This window comes from Camarhynchus parvulus, chromosome 3 (assembly GCF_901933205.1).
Source record: "Camarhynchus parvulus chromosome 3, STF_HiC, whole genome shotgun sequence".
Lineage (NCBI taxonomy): Eukaryota > Metazoa > Chordata > Aves > Passeriformes > Thraupidae > Camarhynchus > Camarhynchus parvulus.
Window position 1 is genome coordinate 9,571,229 of NC_044573.1, and position 21,348 is coordinate 9,592,576.

At 45.5% G+C, this 21,348-nt stretch overlaps 1 protein-coding gene across 1 annotated transcript in view; it reads right to left on the bottom strand.

The window, feature by feature from the left end:
- Nucleotides 1–21,348, bottom strand: part of SYNDIG1 (synapse differentiation inducing 1) — a 50,764-nt gene that overhangs the window by 12,043 nt on the left and 17,373 nt on the right. The window contains exon 3 of the mRNA XM_030945685.1: nt 20,513–20,650. Within this exon, the coding sequence (XP_030801545.1) occupies nt 20,513–20,650 (138 nt within the window). The remainder of the gene's footprint in view (nt 1–20,512; nt 20,651–21,348) is intronic.

Here is a 21,348-nt window from a genome sequence, read left to right on the forward strand (position 1 = left end):
GTAGTTTTTAGTATAAAAAGATAACACCACCCTGGGGCAGGGAGAATGCCTCTGACTGTCTTGCTGAGCTGACCTCAGCAGGACAGGAGAAAGAATTTTATAGATAAGATACAAGAAACAACCTTGAGACTGAGAAATTAAGAGCTCTGACTCCTTCTTTGACTGCTGGGCTGGTAAAAGAGACTTTCTAACGCATCTTGGGGTCACTCTGACCAGCTATAGATCCCAAGAAACACCTGCCAGTGCCAGCAGCACTGGCTGCAGAAACTGGAGCACGTGTTCTGGAATCTCTGGGTTCAACTCTGTGCTCAGCACAGGAAGACTCAACAAGATCCCCTTTCCCACAATGGGAAAACTTCACCAGCTGACCTGGAGCAATTCACTGCGTCATCACCGCCGTTGGCATGGGAATGGGAGGTCTAACCTTGTGTGAAGCTGCCAGCACCCTGAAATTACTGCTCTGCTTTTTCTGTGACTCAGCAACTGCAAGACAAGAACTCCATGTTCTCCAGCAGAAGCACATCCCAGAGCTGTCATGCCAGCAGACACCAGCCCCTCATCTCTTGTAAGCAAAAGCCCTCCCTCCTACAACTGCAGCACTCAGAGGCTCTGCTGGGTCTCAATGGGCAGGCTTTGCACGAGTGTGGGTGTCATTCAAGGAGATTTCTCTCTTCCCCCACAGAAGAGCTGAGCTGTGGGTGTGCAGAAGACAGTCAGGTGAGCAGCTGCAAGGAGCCCAGTAGCACCAAGAGCCAGCCAGGAAGGCTTTGCTTTTCCTTTCACTGCACAGCAAGCAGGGCAGGAAGCTGCTGATAAATCAGGGCAGTTCTCCAGAAACAAGGCTGTTGAAGAGTGAGTCACCTGCCCGAGTACAAAGAACAGCTTCTCCCAACAGTTCGTCTGCCTGCATCACAGAGAGAGCAGAGAGACCCCCCCTCAACTGCAGGGCAATAAGAAAAAGAGTAAATGAGGGAACCCTGCAGGTCTTGTAGCACAGAGCTGCTGGGTTAAGTTCCATGATTTCATGAACATCTTTCTAATGTGCCTCTGTCGTGCCTGAGTCAGCTTCTATTCTTGACCTCAGGAAGAAAGCAAACTGCCTTGAGGCATGGATCTCCAAGGATTCTCTGACCCTGGTGCTCTTTTTGTCCAGCACCTCAGCAATGCCTGATGTAATCACCTCATGGTTTTCTCCATGCAGCCTTGCTCCCTGAATCTCCTGTTGCTGTACTTAGAGAAAGCAGTAGGATGAAGTAGTGCTGCAGCACTTCCTACGCTGGCACTCTGGGACCACTTCACTTTTGTTTTCCAGGGCCCCAAGTCAGAATATTTGCTGCTTTGAGCATTGCTGGTGGAAGAAAGAATCCACCCGGGGGTCTCTTCTCCCTTTAACAGCCTGCTCCACAGGAGCAGGGTTTTTCCTCAGTGGAAACCCATTAGTACACAAACATAAGTCCTCATTGCCCAACAGGGAGGGCAGAGATTGCTAACGAGGATCTTTCTTCGTGCCTCTCAGTAGTCATCAACAACCTGTTCAAGTTTTTTAATATAAAATTATTCCAGTGTATACAAACAAAACCATGAAATCTGCTTATTTTCTCTTTCCCTCTCATTCCTTTGCATACATATAGGAAGTGTTTCCCCATCTGTGATTTAATTGGCCTGGCTGTTTATGCCAAAAGAAATGAGTAACAGGAATCGAGGGCTCTGCTCTCCAGCCTGTCGGCTTGTCTAGCAGCGGGTGGGTCAAGCCTGAGCAGCAGCTGCTGCAGCTCCCTGTGTGCAGGGCTGTTTGTCTGAGTCCCTGCATGGAGGGGATGGCTGGGGAGAGGCAGGAATGCACAAACACATTCCCTGCAGGAGCAGCCCATCCATATGGTGCTCAGTGTGAGGAGGGACAGAAGCCTCGGCAGGACACCCTGGCTGAGCAGAGGGCTCAGCCTGGCAAATGCAAAGCTCAGCAATCAATGCAGGCCCTGTTTTCATGGTGAAAGGATTTTGCTTCTTGCTATCCCATCCCTTTCTTTTAAGGTGTGGGGAGCAGGGTGTACTACCCTGGGCATCTGGCAGGATGGCAGCACCTAGGAAGGAAATATCCTTCCACATGGAAGCCCCTTTATTTGGGCTGTCTCATGTCCAAGATCACTCCATCACATACAGGCAGGAAGAGGATTTCTTCAAGTTTGCTTTTCCTGCAAAACCCAGCTGAAGACTATCCTTCCTTGTTAAATACCGGTTGTCACTTTTCCTGGCAGCGATCACATGCCACACTGCCACAGCAAAAATGTCAGATGAGACACTGAAAGTGCACGAGCCATGGGCTTCACCCCATCCTGGGGAAGGCCAGGGACCACTGTGCCTTAGGATCTGACAGCTCACAGGATCCATACCTTGGATTTGCTTGTGCCAGGGTTTTCCCAAGACCTCAGCCAGCTGGGAACAGATGGAAGGGGCACTCAGTGCCAAGATGCTTTTAAAATCCGCCTCCTGTGTGGGCTCCTAAGCAAGAGCAGAGTACTGAAGGGAGATCTGCTCTGTCTCTGTGAACAGAAGTTTTCAGAGTAATTCTTACCTCTCGTGGAGATAAACAGACCTGTCTGGTTCACTCAGCTGCAGTTTTACACCGAAGGCTATGGAATTTGGTGGGCCCCATCCACAGGTGGCAGCAAGTCAAGCTGGATGCCAAGATATCAACAGGGTGGATGCTTGACCTTCCACAGTGCAGATATGGAGCTAGGGAAGGAGAGCTACTCAGTGAGGCCCAAAACCTGTCCTGGTCTGATGTAACTGTTGCATTTGTCCATCAGAGGATTTTAGCAGGTAGTCATGCAAGAGGAAAAGGATTTGATGATTAATTATTTCAGAGTTTGCTTGTTTGCTTCTCCTTCCCCTTCCCTCTGTCTTTCCCTGTCATGTCTCCACCTCACTGGGCTAATACATGTTTCATGGCTGAAATACATCCTCTCTGAAAATATTCCACTGAAATATTCATGAACAACAGTTTTAATTATTTGCTCAGTGCTTAATGACTTCATGGCAGCTACTCTGCCAGAGGCCTAAAACAACTGTCTGCCTTGGTGACCAGCACTTTCCCATTGTCCCACTCTTCTCCCTCTCTGTGTCTCACTTTTTTTAAACTGTAAGTCCTCAGGGATGGGCTGAAGCATTTTTCTTAATATTTCCAAGGTCTTTGATTTGTAGAACTCCTAGGAAAATAGGGACCCTTTTCCTGGACAAGTGCTGGAGGCAGTAAAAGAGACACAGATGTAATCAAGAGCATCTTAGTGACATGAGGAGAACTGTCCACACTTCTCTCTTCCACTGGAAAACAGCAGAAAGCCTCAACACTTCTTGGAACAGGACACAAATGTTATTACAGTGTGGCCCTTTGAGGCTCTCTGCTGCCCTTCAGTTCAGGGAGGAGATTCTCACAGCGGCAAGGATGCCAACCCCAAAAACACTCAAAGGTGAAGGTATATTGCATTTGTAATTACATTTCTATTTCCCTCTACAGAAAAGCTGTCTGCTGCTGGAGGAGATATTTCCTTGTTACAAAAGTAGTTATTCCTGCTCTTTTAGAGTGATTCCTTGGTTTATTGTGCCAACAGCAGCATCACAAGTACAACGTGCAGAGAGAGGAAATCGCTGTCCCAGGGCACAGCTCCTCCACTCCTGATGGCAGCAGTGCTGCAGGACTCTGTCCCTGACCCCCTCAGCAAATGTCTCAGTGACATTTCCAGCCTGCTGCTGAGACAGATTTAAGATGTGCTCTGTGGTGTCTGCGTGCTGGGGGCTGAAGAAAGATATCCACTTGGGGATACCCTTTCAGGGACTGTCAGCAAATACGTCCCACAGGTGAGCAGCAGCCAGAAAGAGGGCCTTCAAATGTCCACATCTGGCATGATGGGGAAGGAGGACAGTTCCAGGAAAGGGGAAGCTTTGAAGCCAGAAGGCACCACCCAGGGAGGTGGTGTGGAACAGCCACAGCTGCTGGTGGTTTTGGCAGCCCTGGGCAGCAGGGCAGGTTGGAATGGTGTGCCCTGAATTTCTGTGTGGGACTCCAGAGTGAGGTGGTGCTTCATCTCTCCTCTGTGCCATCTCCCCTCTTGGGCAGGACTGCAGGTTGAAACCTCCTTCTCCAGCTCGGTGTTAGGCAACGTGCCAAAGAGCACTGGGAAGGGGAAAGAGGATGATAAAGAGAAAGGTAAGAGACCCTGCTGCACTGAAGAGTCAAGAACAAATAGCTGGAGAACTCAAGCAGCAATCTTCAGCGGCCTTTAACTTCTATGGAATTTGAAATTTATTGTCATTTGTAAGTTTTATTCAAAAATCTCCTCTTGGCAAATTCAACAGAACGTGAAGGTCTTCACAGCACAGAGTGGGCTGGCAAGGGTGCTTCGATTCAGAAAAACATTGAAAACTTGGTCAGACCAGACTTGTACCCTGTTCTACAGCAGCCTTCCCAAACCCATGAGAATGCCAGCACTGCAGCACCAGGGGCCAGTGGTAGATGTGTTATCCTGCCCTTGCCTTGGCAACTGATTAACTGACCTACATTTTGAACCAAATAATTTCTGTGAAGAACTGAAAAAATTGCAAGAGCGGTAGAAGAAGTGGCACTGCTCCTGCCAGTGTCAGCTGATCCCCGTGCAGAGCGGAGGTGGCATTCGTGTTTTGCAAATGGGCCCGAGCTGCAGCTCCTCTCACTGCTAAGCTGCTTCTGAAACTTTCTGCAACAGCTTTTTTACACCCACCCACGCAGAGAATGACACGCTCCCAGGGCTGCACGGGGAACTTAGCAACATTTTCCTGCTAGAAAGACACACAGGTAGCAACAGCAGCCAGATCCGAGGCGCCTCTCAGTGCCTGCACTACCTCTCCTCCCCACCTTCCCCTCCACAACTGCCAGAACCCTTCCATGCCTTGTCAGGGGCCCTGCTCCAAAGGACACGATCAGCCCTTGGCATCCATCATCTCAGGGGCAAAGCAAGATCTCAGGTCACACAGCAGGGCCAAAGAAAGCTTTGGGTCCCTCCAGCCCCAGAGTCGAGCCTGGGCGACCTGCTCTTACTGTGGTTGGGATTCCACCATAAATGGGTGGAAATAAAGCTCTTCAGAGCAAGGACACTCAGTGACAAGGCACAACTGCAGCTGGGAGGGGATACAGATGTGGGAAAGCACCAGCCCAACCTGCTCTGGGCTTTATCCATGTCCTTAGTGTGCAGTGGCATGGAGAGAGTTTCTCAAGTTCCTCCCATGAACACAGAGGTGAGGACATCCTCCCACAGCAGACAAAGGGACAGACAGGACCAATGTGCACCAACTCCTTGAAGAGATCTGGATAATTGTGGCTCAAAAACCCCACAGAATTCCCCATTTTGGACCCTTCTGAGACAGGAGAAGCGAGATATCCTTGTGGGATAACAAAAAAAATAGCAAGAAGTTTGAGGAAGAGGATGGGAAGGCAGACATTGCATTGGTAGCAGATGTTCCAGACCTCAGTGGGACAGACCTGAGGTGCCCAACAACTCCAGACAAGTTTTTTTCTGTGGTTCTGTTTCATGAAACAAAATCCAGTGATCATGCTACTTTGTTTAAACTGAAGGACTGACTAGAGTATTCTCATGACAGATGTCTTGCTATGAATCCTTGGAAATCTCATCTCTAATGCTGCCAGGCTTGGAGGAGAGACCACTCTTTGGGATCCAAAAAGGTTGGAGATCACTTCTTGCTCCATTAGCAGGACTGCTGTTCCTCAGCAAGTCTGAGGCTGCACAAATGCAGCTGAGCTTGCATAATATCAAAGAATGGACACTTGAAGGGACAGTAAGGTTTCATCAGTGGGAAACAGACCCTGGGAAGTGTAAAAAGGCTGGGAAAGTACACTCAGCTATTTCCCCTAAACAGCCTTCTAGTCTTCAAGGAAGGTTGCCATGGAAAAAGAACAATTTAGAGATCTCAGATCCCTTTTGTTTGTTTTGTTACTTTGTTCATTCCTTCGTGCAGTGAAGATCCCAGCAGAACCAGCAGGCTGGCTGGCACAGCCAGTGACAGATCTCAAATATTAACAAACAGATCTGCCTTCTGCAGCTTGGAGCAGCCTTCCAGAGAGGGGTGCTCTGACAGCAGCTGCTTGCTTGCATGGTCTGGTTGAAGAGGATGTCAGAACGATGTGCAGGATCCAGAATTGGCAAAAGAGGCTGATTAAAATAGCTGTGACTGCTGGCAGAGCACGGACTAAAAGTGCTCCTGTTCTAAGTGGATAAGTTTCAATGGAGGAAATAGCTGTCAGCTGACACAGACATTGAGCCCCAGCATCCCAGGAATACTGAACCCAGGGGGAATTTTTCACAGCCCTTTCTTCACCAGTAAACCTAAGATTTACAGAAACAACCAGCAGGGCCTGGCTGGGAATTTTTTCTCCATGTTCTTTATATTTGTTTGCCTGTATTATTATACATTTGACAGAATGGGACAGCTCCCTGCGAAAATTTTCGTGGAGGAACACAAAACTGTTCTGAGAAAAGGGAAATATTTTGGTTCCAATTCTCTGCTGTGGCTCAAAGGCAGCTCCAGCAGGATGCTGCATGCCCAGGAAGCTCCAGGATGTTTCTGCAGGGACTCCTACCACCACTAAAGAACACAAATAAAAACCAGGGTAGCAAGTCTGTGTGTTGGGTTTAAGTTCTTTTTTTTTCAGCAGGGAGGGGAAATGAAAGGAAACATTCAGCTTTTGGACCAGCTGTCAACCCCTTTTTGGTGGCCAGAAATGTATCAGCACAGCCTCTTAGACTGAATTTGTAACTATTCTTAGATAAATGTAACTATATAAAAATACGTAAGTATTCTTAGATATTCACTTTAGGTTTACTGAGTATTAAAAAACGCCTGAAAGTCTTCCTGCTGGAGGAGACTACTGACTGTTTTCAGAGTGTAGGGGAGTTAACAAAATAAAGCAGAAAATAACTCAATTTCAGTCTAAAAATATGCAGACTTGATCTCTGCTAAAAAGCGCTGGGGTCACCATCTAGGAAACTCGCCAAAATATTATAAACATGACATCAGATCAAGGAGCACAAACACAAGACAAATTGTTGTGACAGAGATCTCATGTGACTTCACCAGCCGAAGGACATAAAAGTTGCATGAAAAAGTGAGAAATCGTACAAAATGCACATTATACCTGAAAGCAAAGGAAGCATACAATGTTTCATGGATATCAAGAATAATTCAGAAGGAACCAGCCTGGAGTCCTGATTTGTCCCATTACTCAGAAGCAAAGTATAGGCCTTAAGTAGAAAATTAAATCCTAGAGCCTTAAATGCACCCATTTATGGGAAATGGAGACCTCTTATCTCATGATGCAGGTTTTCCAGAGCTGCAAAGTGATTTCTAGTCATCAGTCCCACCTCCCTCCCATTTCTTCATGAAAAAGCGTAGAAATATCAGAACTGGAATTTGATCCTGAGGAAGATTTTTGAAGTCTGGAAAGACCTCTTAGGTTGAAAAATTAGTGGGGTTTTTTGCGGTTTTTGGGAGCTTTTTTGGTTTGGTTTTTTTTTTCCTCCTGTTGAAGGAGAAATGAATGGTGGAAGAAAAGAGGCTCCGGGTATTTGCTGCCAACACTTTTCTGCTCTTTGAAGCAATGAGCTACCTTTCAAAGCAGCTCCAAGTCACGCCTACTCACCTGCCTCTATGCCTTGAAGAATTTTCCTTTTCTAATGAAGTTGGCTTGGAGACACAGACAAGACAGTACTCACCAACCCCAAGGTCTGTAAATAAGATCATTGGGAAAAGACTGCAAATGCGCCAGATATCAAAGTAGCCAGTAAACTAATTTAAGAAGGAGATTGATTGCTGCTGTGTGAAATTAAAAATTACTATGCTTTTTTTTTCCCACTGAAATTAGTCACAGAGGAGAGGCATGTTAATAAATCAGTTCTGGTGCGTAGCAAACAGGCATAAGGAAAAGTAATTAAAAGCTTGTAGAGATCTTCATCTGTGTCTATAAAAGCTGCAAAGCCATTCCTGGCTGCTCATCTACACATTTGCCCATCTCTGCCCTGGTGAAGTGATACTGCATTTCACCCTCTTTATGTTTAGAAAGCTTTTTCTGAGATCAAACCCATCTCACTGGACCGAGAGTGTTTTAGTCATCCTGAAGAGTGTGTGGAGAAGAATACAAATACTTCCTGCCTTTCCCATGCTTGGAGTGCATTCCTGATTTTTCTCCCTGTTCAGCTCTTCTCCAGCCTTTTTCCCTGCTCTGCTCTGCAGCATTGAGGAGCCTTAGCTGCCCTTCAGACATTGAATTTAATGATCCTGGTAACTGTGCCACACAATAGAAGTGCAGGCAAAAGAAAGAAGGAAGAGTTGGCACAGGCAGAGATGCATTGTGCTGAATTTTACATCAGGACCAGAAGGGTTTTTATTATATGATTTTCTTCTTTACAGCTCCCAGCAGAGCAGAGAGTGCACAGAGAGGCTGTAAACCCATACAGTGCAGTCTGTATAAATCACAAATATAAAGCCATGTGATATTCCCTCATGGCAATCCAGCACCCTCAGCCCTGTCAAAGCCAGGAGGGCCCATTATTGCTGTTGGTGGCATGTCTCTGTTTGCAGAGATAAGAGAAGAATGAAGAGGGGGCACAGCTAGTGGAAGGGGCCAAGGGTACTGGGGATTCCCAATACAAGACCAGTATACCCCAAATATAAGGAGACTTACTCAAGAAATTTTATGAGGTCATGACAAAAATGGGCTTAAGACCTCAAGACCTTTACACCTAGCTGGGGTAGCTTTTGCACCAGAAATGAGATCCCTGCTCCTAACTGTACCAAAACGCCCCTTCCACACACATCCTGACACTCCAGGAAGCAGATGCAATGGCTGTGAAAGATGCTGTTTGAAGATGTTTCTCTAGGGGGGAAAAAAAGAGAAAAAAAAACCTGTTTTGTGAGCTAATGAGCAGCCCTGGCAGCTGAAATGATCTGTGGCACATAATTTCATGTCAAGAGACATTTGCCTCCTGACAGCCATATTAAGGGAGTCCAACTGGGTGCTGATGTGGTTATCCTTTGCTGGTAGGTATGGAGATATTTTCCACAGGCAGACAGGCTGCAGGCTACTGATCCCTCCTTGCTGGGGCTCAGAGGCAGCCAGCTCTCCCAGAGATCCCTGCCACAGACAGCTCATCAGGGAAGTCAGGGGATCAGAACTCAGTACATCCCTCCGGGTGTCCAGAGTTACCGAGGACCCCACCAGGGGGCTCAGAGACCCTGGCACACAGCCCAAAACACCTGGGGATTTGATTTTGACCCCTGGAGCAAGTTGCCACCTTTGTATGAGGACATGAAAGACACAGGTTTGAATAGTGTAATAACAAAATTATCACAGGGTGAAAATGTAGATTTTAGGATTTTTGGTGTGGGGGTTATGGGGACAAGATGGAGGAATCTGGGAGTGTCCAGCCTTTCTCCTTCTTCTTCTTGGTCTCCATTTTCTGCAGTGATGTTGGCACTTTGGGATTGGTTTAGAGTAGAAGTGCGCTGTCTAACATATGTGATAGGTATTGGGAATTAAGTGTAAATATGTTATAAGTAGTTTGTAGTATAAAAGGACAACACCGCCTCAGGGGCGGTCAGAGTGCCTATGACTGCCCTGCAGAGTGGACCTCCGCTGGGCAGAAAGAAAATTTTATAGATAAGAATTAATAAACAACCTCAAGACTGAAAAGTGAAGAGTCCAGACTCGTTCTTCAGTTGCGCGGGCCGAAGCAGAGACATCCTATGCATCTCAGGGCAGCAAATATCAACAGCCACCCGAGATCAGGGGATCCATGTGGAGGGGGAGCAGCTGTCCCAGTCCCTTCTGCTCCAGAGGGAAGCATTAGCCCATGCCCTGAGCTGCTGAGGCCACAGTGAGAGCATTCCTGGGAGCTGAGCAGGCAGATGCCATGGCAGATGGATTGGGTTTCCATGTTCTGCCCTGAGGATAACGATTTCCTGTGGGTTCTCACCGTGTTAGAGAACACAGGTACCATAAAACAAGTTGAAAAAGGAGCTGTCCAGCAGCATAGGTGACGGTGTTTGCTCATGCAGAGCTCACTGCCAGCTCTGACAGAACACACAGGGTTTCCAGTCAGCAGAGACATCACAACAGCAGTAATGAATGTGCAAGGGAGGCAGAGAGGCAGGCTGGCTTGTGTGTGCCTGCAGCTCCTGAGCAGTCACTGGTGTGTGTCCCCCAGCCTTTTCTTAGTGGTTTCAGGGTCAGAGGATGGCAGGTTCTGTAAAAGCATGTGATAACAGACCCTTTTTCTTCTACCAGCTTTTGCTCTAAGGCCTGCCTTTCATGCTCTGAATTTCCAGCAGATCACCTCTATTTCCAGCAGCTGTATTTGTTACCCTCCAACCTGATGTCCCCAGCCACAGATGCCACCCATCAGGGATGCTCTAGGGCTTTATTGTTCACAGTGACTCATGAAAACCATTAGCTCTGAAAAGTAGCCCACTGAATGTAAAAGGAAATCAGCAAAACAACACATGACAAAGCAGTTGTGGGAAGTGATGTAAGCCTTACTTGGTGCTATGTGGCATTGAATTAATTCACATCCACTTCATGGGCTCTGCTTTCACACCCAGGTGATGTACAAAAATGAGTAAAGGATTTTTTAGTATTCCCCACTCTTCAAGAGGACACTGTGTCTGTCTCTAACGTAGTTTCCCTGTTTACTATTCTGAATAAGAACACGGTGGTGACAGACAGATGGGCAAGGTGAACTTAAAAGTCCTTGCCATGTGCAGTGTCTATGATTTCATGAGTCATTTCAGTCAGAAAAAGAGGTAATGAAACATTTGAATGGAGCTAAAAAGACATGACATCATGGCTCTCTTTGCTCTCTTTGGAATTAGTAGTAAATTACATTAACCTCAGCCATTTATCATTAACAAAAAACCCCTTTAATTTGCTTTCCAATAAATACATGCCCCCTCTCTCTTAAATCAATTCACCAGAGAAAAGTGAGAGGCTTTCTCCTGCACACGCAAAGCAGAACAATGTGGTCCTTGAACCACTTATAGAACCCCCATCATCAAAAACAAATCACCAACAGCTCCACCACAGCTACATCCAAACACCAACTAAAATACTTAACTGCAGCCTTTAGCAGCAGCTCTTGTTCTGGCTGCTTAACTGAGCATCCTTTCCATCTGGGCTGGCAGAAATGCCCTGGTGAGATTCCCTGGGCACAGCTGTTTATGCCTTTCAGAGCACTGCTGTGTCTGGCTCGTTTTAAAGTCAGGATTTTCCTTGAGACATCCTAACTCACAGTGACACAGTTTTGCAGGATTCATCAAAGGGGCCTTGAGCTGATTAAAGGCCTCCCTATGACTTGGGAGGGTTACATGGACCAGGTTCAAGCCCTCTCCCTGCAGGTCTCTCCTTTTCCCATTTTTGATGTTTCTCCTCTCTTTTCTCCTAAAAGAGACTCCATGATGCTGCTATGCATGTGGTGAAAAGAATAAATAGAAAGCCACCTTGCCAGAGTTTACAAGTGGTGGTATTTCTATATTTTACCATTGGTCCTCAGGTTGCATCTTGCTAGGAAGAACAATCTTACTTGACACAATTAGAATCAAAATATCTGAAGCTTTGGAACAAGGTTGATTGATGAAAAATTGCTCAAGTTTCAACAGAACAAAGTCAGATATGGTAAAAATAAGGGACAATGCCCTTGGGATTTAAATATGGATTTTGACTGTCGGGGGTACTGAATGTGCTGGGAAACAAGAAATTTGTGCTCTCAGCTAGAGAGCACACTAGAGAGAGCCACTGAATGTCACAGGACAACATTTCTGCACCACATTTAACAAAGTGAATCTTTCAAATATGTGTGACATCCTGAGGACACATCAGGAAAGGCCCAGGTGATGCTCAGGTCACTCAAACTGAGACTGGGTGAGCACCTGAATCTTTAGCACAGATAATTTGGACAGTCTTGGGACCAGCACTTTGACAAGATCCCATGAGGTCACAGAAGTTCTTGCTTTTCAATGGCTTCTGTGTAAACCAGGGCTCCTAATTAATTGCTTAATTAGTTACAGCCTGCAGAAACCTGCTCAGAACAATGCCATCTGTGCAACAAGGTCAAGGAATGAGGACACTTTTGGAACAATGACTGAGTGTGGTGTCTTGAATTAAATTCAGAAATGTCAGCCTGGGACAGTCGCTATTTAAATTAGTACAAAGTCCCACGTGTCTCTGGAGCAAATCCCACTTCCTGGGTTCTCCCACCTGGGAGGATCTGGAGTGTGCTCTCTGCCATTATCAGCCCAAGGACCACTGCCAGTTTCTGCAGCACGTCCTTGTCAGAGCAAAGGGCAATGCTGGGAGAAGCTACTTGCTTTGGATCTGTGGGAAATGAATTCTCCTGCACAATTCCTTCTGCAGATTCCTCATCGGATGAATGAGCCACAAAAAGTCCAAATGCAAGCCAGACAAAGGCTCTCTGAACAGAACTGGGAAGAAAATTTGCCTTTCTTGCTCCCACCACCACATTTCTACCCCTCCTGGTAGAGACAGTAGTAGTGAGTAAAGATCCCCCATGGTGATACACCTCATAATGCTGGGACAGACAGAAACACCCACTGGCCACCATTGGGAATGAGAATTCCAGGTAATGTTTGGTTGGAATTGCACCCTTTCTCCTGGATTTCATGATGGTAGCAGGATGAAGAATGGGGTTGAGCAGAGACTGCCAAGCCCATCTTTGCCAGAGGATGCTCTAAGACCTCTTCTTTTGCCCCTGGCCTTGCCCATCCTCTTGGGGGAAGCTGAGTCCTCCTGCAAACACGTGTGGGCTGGCAGGAGCACCCCTGACTCTTCCACACTACTCAGAAGTAATGCAAGAAATGGCAATAATGCAACATGTGAAAATGTCATTGATAACTTCTTGTCCATCACAACCCATAATGAGCGTATTTAATACCAAACTGGCATGGGGGAAGGTTTTCCCAACATGAAAAAGCTGATGGTTTTTTCATCCCAAGCAGATAAAATTGCAAACTGGTTTTATTACCAAGAGTAACAGTTTTATTGCCAAGATGACAAAAAATATCTTGACAGGTATATTTGAATGTTTTAGATGCAAACTGCACAGATGCAGGTAGATCCTAGTCCATTTCTTTTTAGCTGGTTCTTGTAGCTTGTCCCAAAATAAACATATAAAAAACTTGATCTCTTTCCTACTGCTGGGAAGTCAGTCAATTCAATGAAGAATCACCATTGTCTGGGAGGCATCTTTGGGTGCCTAGCTTACTAGATTCAAATCTTCAGAGAGATACTCTGCGGCCTGTTTGAAAGAGATGTGTAGATTGAAATCAGAAGTGATCAATTTCCTCTGCTGTGCATTCAAACAAAGTAGTAATTCAGAAGCCCTCACCAAAAGAGATGCTGAGAGATAGCAAGCTGTATATTCAAGATTAGAATATAGCTCTGAGTCTCTGGTACATGATGTTAATCTTTGATAAGAATATTAAAAAACTCTGTGTATGTTGCAGACTGATAAAATATTAACCTCAAGCATCGAAGACACCCTCATCCATTTACTGCTGCCTACATTGAACTTCAAGTGAGAGGGGCCTCCTTTCACTGGTCTTCTTTTTTAAAGGGTGCTGCCTCAGCAAGAGATGAAAGAAAGGTCTATTCTATAAACAGCACCCAAAGAACTGCTCTAGATGAGGGTGCTGTTCTCCTTGCCACAGCAGACTTCAAAGCAGATCATTCACCACCTTGCATGTGAAGACTTCAGCACATCACAAAGCATTTTGGCCTTCCTTGACAATGGAAACAGACATTGGGATGGCCAGAAGGAAAGGACCATGTTCCATTCCCAGACCTGCAAAAAGATCTCTTCTTTTCTTTTCTCAAGCCTCTTTCAGCAGGGCAGACATTGGGAGGTGCAAAATCATGTGCCCTGTTTCTGCCCTCAGACTGTGAACATGCTCCTTCTGCTTCCTCTCCTGAAATATTATTCTTCCTGGAAAATCTACCTTTGCAGATGAAAAAAAAATGGGAGTATTTAACTGAGTAAGTATTTAGCTGAGATTACTAACAAAAGCCCCAAATCCATTTCCATAAACCTGCTAACAGCATCCCTGCTCTCTAAATTAAAAAAAAAAATCAAAACACTAAAACCCCACTGCCTAAGACTAAAAAGTTCCTTAAACTTAGTCAGAATTGCCTAAAAGTCAGGGAGACTGAACCCCTGATCAACTCCTGTGGAATATTTATTGCCCTACTCTTCTGATGACTCCACCAGAGAGGCCTCTGAGTGAATTTGTGAATACTACAGGCACTTCCAGCTTAGTGGCAGCTGTGGACTGGAACAATCCTCACATTCTCATAAAACTGTGACAGAACAAGTCAATTGCAAAGCAACAAAAAGTAACAGCAGGATGAAGAGGGTGCCCTCCTGGCATCAGGATATTTTATACCCTTGCAGTATGGCTATATTGACAAGTCTCTGGGGCTGTATCTGGCTTAGCAAAATGTGTGAGGCATAAATAACTGGCAAAGGAAAATTCACGTACAATACTTGCTATCGTGGAGGATGCTCTTGAAAATAAAAGAAAAAGATCCCTCATCTCCTCGAATGCTTCAAGTTGGTCTCTCTCCTATCTCCAAACTTCCTGGTAATTAAACACCTGCATAATGAATTAAACTCTCCAGGGAATGTTATTTGCCAGCTACTTTTTCAATTATTTAAAATTAGCTTAAGGGCTAAAGCAATCAGGTCATTCATTAATTTAATTCCTTTTTGTAGCCGTACTCCGTGACTTGGAAATGAAACTACAAGATCAAAAGGACAAAGAGGAATGAAGAGAAAATTATACAAGACACTTACAAAGTTCCCTGGCCCATGACCTCAGCCAGGATGCACAGTCTTTGCTGGTACACAACACACTCTAAATGGCCATTTTCTTGTGCAGACAAACACTTCTCTGGAGACATCTTCCCAAAGGGAAAAGTTGGCAGGAGCAACATCCGCGCACACGCAAAGCACTGGCTGGCAGCCAGCTCCCACTTGGACAGATGAGAACTGGAGATGCTGGGAATTCATCAGCCCCACTTCAGAGCAGCTATCTTTGTCTGCAGAACTGCCTGGGGGAAGGAAGAGGGGAAGAGATCCTCTTCTACCCAATCCAGGGTGAAGCTTTCCTCTCTTCTCCCAAAGGACCAGAAGCTGCAAATTTCTTGAATGTATTAAACCACACCACAAGCTTTCTGCAGAGGCGAGGGATGTCACCCAAATGCCCCATGTCACCAGGGGCCAGGGTCATCTGTTTCTGAGCTGCTTTTTCAAGCACAGGAAAGCCAGAACTCTCTGATGGTGACATGTATACCTGGCTCCTTCAGCAGTGTTGTGGCTGGGAAGAGAATCCCTGCTATTTTAGTCCTCTCTGCCTGGCAGATCTGTCACCTGCCTGATGGCAGTAAGGGGAGGAGTGTGGTCCAGCAGCTAGCTGTGACCTTCTGCAAGAAGCCCATGGCCTGGTGGCCTCCCAGAACCAGGGCTCTCGTGCGAGTGCAGTGGCCACACCATCAGCACTGTGCCATCTCAGCAAGACAGCAGCACTGAGCTCCTCTAGGACAACTCCTGCCACAAAATATTTCTGCAGTTCCTTGTGAGGAGGAACTAATTTTAAACTATTTTCACTCCTAGCACAACTGGGTTTAATTGTTTTACAGATCACCTTTTGCAGCAGAAAAACTGCAACAGTTGAGAAGGGCAAGAGGGCACCTGGGTGTGCCTGTACATGCAGAGAGCTGGAGAAAGAGCTCAGGGATTTGCTTTCTGAGTGAGTTTGCTTTTTTGAGAGAGCTCAAACCTTTGTGTGGCAGTCAGCAGAGACTGGGCTGGGCAGCCCCAGAGTACACCCAGTGCCCTTTACCCAATCTCTGAGACTCAAAGCAACAGCCCTGCTTAAGCAAAAGAATTGTGTGACTTGGTATCTGGTCCAAGACAGCAAAAGAAAGGCCTTTTATTTTCATTAAAGCTCATCATCTTTAGACAGCTCTTTTGTTCAAGCATTACTTGGACCAAGAAATAATGCAGTGTGGAAAAATCTCTTGAAAATGCAAAAGCCTCCTGTCTGCTTTGCTAGCATTGCTTCAGCAATGCTGACCAGCATATCCTGCAAGTATAGATCTTGGCCTGTCACTGCCAAGGAAAGAAAAATAGCACATTTTTTGTTCTTCTTTTGCCTTTTCTTCTTTGATATAAGAGGTTGCTGCATCCCCTGTACAAACACACGCTCCTGGCTGTGTGTCAAGCTCTTTATAACAGACCATATTCATTTTTTTTTATGGAGTAAAGTGGGACAGATAAGAAACAAAGCAGGGTGGATGGATAAGAGCAGGGCATCACCAGCCAGGCTGGTGGAGTGTGGCACATCATTCTGCTGTTCTGTCTCGTTGTTTTCCCTGTTGATACAGGGACTATAAGCCACCTTTCTAAGGAACAAAGAGCAGATAGCACCTGGCTGTTATTTCTCTGTCCTCTTCTGTTGGATGTCAAAACCTTATGCCAGAAAAGCAAGGACAGTGAAATCCATACATGTATGCTGAGCACTGAAACTCTGAAAAAAGCTAGAATTCATATTATTTTCTACCTTCCAGTGGAAACATGAACATTCTCTCCTTCTCCCCAGTGACTACTGAAATATGTCAAAATACAGATATTTTCCAACAGCCCCTGTCTCTGAAAAGTGGATGAAAAGTAACCAAATATTTCAAAAGTTATCATGAAGAAAGACAAGCTACTCTTTTTTTTCTGCTCACATAGGCCTTGTTTCTGTGTGAAAACTGTAGAAAATCCTGCACCCAGTGAGACAGTGTGAGCAAATAATTACAAAGCTTTGCATCCCTGCATGCCCCTGCCAGGGAGGTAATTACAGCAGGGAGCCAGCGCAGCAGACGGGCAGGGATTGCTCCCCTGTGCTCCCAGACCTGCCTGGCAGGTCTCACCTGCTGCCAGGGAGGAGGGAAGGAGGGTGGGGAGGCTATTTGAGAACCTGAGCACAGGTGGAGAAGTGTGCAGAGGGGTTTTGTCCAGGTGTGTGTCCAGGTGAGAGTTGGGTGGAGGTGTTGTGCACGCTCTTGTTTCTGCCTGAAAGGGAGCAGGCACAAAGAGAAGTTCATTCATAGCATCAAAGGCTCAGCTCTCTCATAATGAATTTCTGTTTACAGTAGGGAGGGAAATGTGTGACATGGTATTGCTCTCCTTCCTAAAAATAAAAGCTGGGAGAAAAAGAGGATTCATGCAAAAAGACCTTTCAAGATTGTTAGCACCACCCCCCAGCCCAAGCAGGAAGCCTGACAGCCTCTGAGAAATCATCTGACAAGTTCAATAGTAAACTTGACAAGACAAAAAAGATATATTTTTAAAGTTCTTTCTTTGATTTATGAGGCTTCACACTTGCCTACAATCTACAAAGCTAAAAATATCTTTGGAAATAAAAACTGAGGAACCCTCAAGACTCCAGAGGGTGGTGATTTATGAAAAAATAAACATAATGAGGTGGGGTTTTGATCACATACTGCTTGTGGGGAAGAGGTTTTGGTGAAAGACATAATTTACTCCTCTTTCCAAAAGTTTCCTTGCAAAATGCACAAAACCTCCTTTGATTGAGCTCTTCAATGGTTGACTAATGAGACAATCCAAACAATGGCAAGCCTAAAAACTTACATGCCTCACTCTGGAGAAGCAAATGTGAGAGAAGACAGGACGCCTGCCTGAGAGTGGAGCTGAGAGGAGCACAGGGCTGAGCAGCTACAGGAGGTGGGGGCAAGACTCTTGTGGGGAGGAAAACACAAATAAAACCAGAAGGAAATAACTGAACAAGTGGGCAGCGCAGTGATGGCCTCAAAGCTCCGTGTTTTTCTGAGGGAAGATGAAAAGCAGCAAGTCTCAGGTTTACTTGGGATGAGATCACCAGGTGACATCCTGCTTGGAAAAGTGGATATCCCAACGGGAAAAAAACCATGTTGAGCTCTCTTAAAGTGCACTTCTGAATCCACTGCTCCTCCCTGCTGGCTCACCTGTGGATGCACATCTTCATTGCCACCACAGAGGCAGACCCTGCACAGCTGCACCCCTCAATACAGAGGCTCTGCAAGGAGCCCCAGGTCAGCAGCACATTGGCAAGAGCCTTGCTGGAGACAGCAAGTCCCACACAGAGCACAAACATCACCTGCAGGAGAAACCTGGCTTTCATGGAGCACAAACCCCCCAAAATTCAATCATTCTGTTGCTGAGGAGCACCTCTGCTGTCTTACAGCATCCAGCCTTGTGTCATTGTTTTGCAGCATGACACAGGCGTACGCATCAAAAATGTGCTGGCAGGTGATGGAGGAATAAACAGAGCACCTCTGCCTGTGGAATGAGCTGTACTGCAGATACACCTACTGCAAACAAAGGCTTCCTCTTCAAATGACCAGATTTTTAAAACAAAATTCACTGCCAGTGCTGTATGCTGCATCAAAGAACCCATCCCCCATCTCTGAGTTTCCTACGTGTTATGATTTATTCCCAGGTGGCCTTTTTGCTACAACCGCTCAGGAAACTTTGGAAAACACAAAATTTTCAAGAGCTCAAGAAACTGCAAAAAAAAAGAGGTTTGATCATGAGTAGCAAGAGTTGATCTTTAGCTATACCTCTGGCTTTTGCTAAAGAAGGGGGAAAGCTGGACTATTCTTTTGAATTAAGAAGTGATCCCAAATGTTATGAAGGAGTTTAAGTTGAATGAGCTATATAAACAGAAACCACATATATGGTTTATGTGTCCAAGTATGAGTTGATATCACTGTCAATATTAGCTTAGCAAGGTGCAGGGTTTTGGTGGTTTGTACCAACCATCTCAGCAATGCTCTCAGCCACAGCAGGTTTGGGCTTAATGTTGGTTCCATTTTTCCCCCAGAAAATGCCAGTTTGTTGGATGTGGGGTTTTGCAGAAGAATCACTTTTTCCATGTGTTTTCTCAGGGCTGTGATGGACCTGCTGAATGGGAAAGCAGGGAGAGAAAGGAGCTCCCTGAGAGCTTGGGCAAAGGACAGAGAGATGTGATTTTGCTTGACTGGAACAAGCTGGACCATCTTTCTACAAGAGATTTGAAAATTGAGTTTAGGCAGCCACATTCAGCTGCTCTTCATCGCTATACTAAACCAAAAAACACCCAAGTTTTGGTTTCCAAATGCCAAAATCCTTCAGCATAGTACCAACATTTTTCCCTGTATTCATGCTTTTTCCACCTTCTGTATTCTCCCATGGAAGACAGAGGCTCCTACAGACTCATGCTGGCTCCTGGGATCCAATCACAGCTGGATGCCCTGGCCTTTGCACACTGGTTCTCAGCACATTTAGCTTCTCAGCCATATTGCTTTTTAGTATTAATTACATTGGGGGGTTTTGTATTTATTGGATCATGCTGTGCTTTCTTTGCTCAGATAAAACTATCTCACATACAATCAAAACTCAAACAGTCAAATCTTGTTATTTTCCACAGGACAAACACTAATTGTCTCAGAGGCTTCCCAGAGTAAAGGCAGACTGTTCATTTGAAAAAAAAAAAAATAGTTCTCTATCTCTTCTTGAGTTTTTTGGGGTTTTTTTGATTTTGAAGAGTAGGATTCTTCAGATCTGAAGAGCCTTCTCTGGTATGACAAATCAGCAGGGCTGGTAGATGTTTAGTGCAGGCAGATTAGAAAGTCAGCTGAGAGGGTGAATGTGAAGGGCGCTGTGGAGCAGAGACTGTAGTTTGCAATAGGCACTAGAGAGAAATATAATCAAATGTTTCCTCGCAGTCGCTGATGAGGCTGCCAGTGTGACTCCTTCTCTGTCACCTCACATTATCTGCCCTGCTGGGAAGCTCAGCAATTACACTGCAGACACTTATGAAGACATACTTGTCGAAACAAATGATGGGCACGAGGTGATTGCGAGTTAAAAAATGTTAAGACTGCCTCGTGAAGAAAACAAACCAAAACACAGTCACTCCTTTGGTAAAAAAAGAGATATTTGCATATTAAAATTTGAAAGGAAGAACTGACTGAGCAATTTTTTCCATGGGAAAGGAAATGGTTTCTGGAAAGCAAATTCACATCTGCAGAACAGAAATTATTTTTATAGTCCTGGAAGGATATTCTAGCTTATCAGCTTGGGACAAGTAGATCTGTTTTCCCAATGGGAAAGCCAAGTGTTTGAGCTACCAAGGGTGTTTTCTATTCAAAAGCCAAGTCCACAGTGGATTCTTAGCTGGACATATAATCTGACATGGAACCTGACCATTGCCAACTAAAAGCTAAAATAATTTGCGGACACCTCCCTCAGCAAAGTATCTCAAAAGGCAGCCACCACTACCACAGAGACACGTCCAGGTGGGGAAGATGCCACCCCTTGAACTACCTTCCACTGCCCTCGAGAATGTCTGGCAGGAGATGTTTTAACTTTACCTCATGGGACAGGTAAAAGGCAGCAATTCCCAGTGGCCAGAAGCAGCAGAGCATGGAGAACACAGTGAGGCCAAGATGATCCCTTGGTGGCATCATCAGGAAGTTGTCTTCACTCTCGGTGTCACTCGAGTAATCGCTCTGGAGCGGCAAAAGAGAGAAACATAGATGGGCTGGTTAATGACATTACTGCTCTTCCTCTGCCATCAGCCAGTTCCCTGATCATTTGACCATTTCTCCTCCTCTTCCTCACCCACTGTGTCACAGACTCCATCACTGTTGCATGAGCTCAAAAGCAAGAAAAGACAAATGTAAAGATACCACTGCAGGCAGCTGAAAAGGAAGCCCACTGAAGGAAGGGGCTCTCTAGTCAGATGAACCAGGGTGAATATTTCCTTTTAAAAATAAAGGAGAAGAAGGAGAGGGAGAAAATCACAGTATTGCTGAAACCACCCCTTGAAATTGTGCGCTCACCTGAACAGGTGAGATACAAAATCAAAAAATGCTTTTGATTTCTCAGGTTTTTGATTTTCAGGTTTTTGTGTGCTGGCATAGTATCTGTGGAGACCATCTTTCTGATATTTCAAATTGCCTTTTCTTTCACATAAAGATGAAATGGGGAAAAGATTTCTCAGGTAACTTTGACGCTGTGCTGAATCACAAAATTATCAGCTATGCTGCTTCCCAAAGGCCAAATTGACCCACCAATGAGTTACCAAGGGTGAGAGAATAATTCTAATCATACAGTCCTGACCATGCAGACCAACGGTGAACCAGAAGGGTGAAAAAAAGTCAAAAACCCCAGAAAGAAATCCAACAGCAAAAGGTACCTCTTCCAG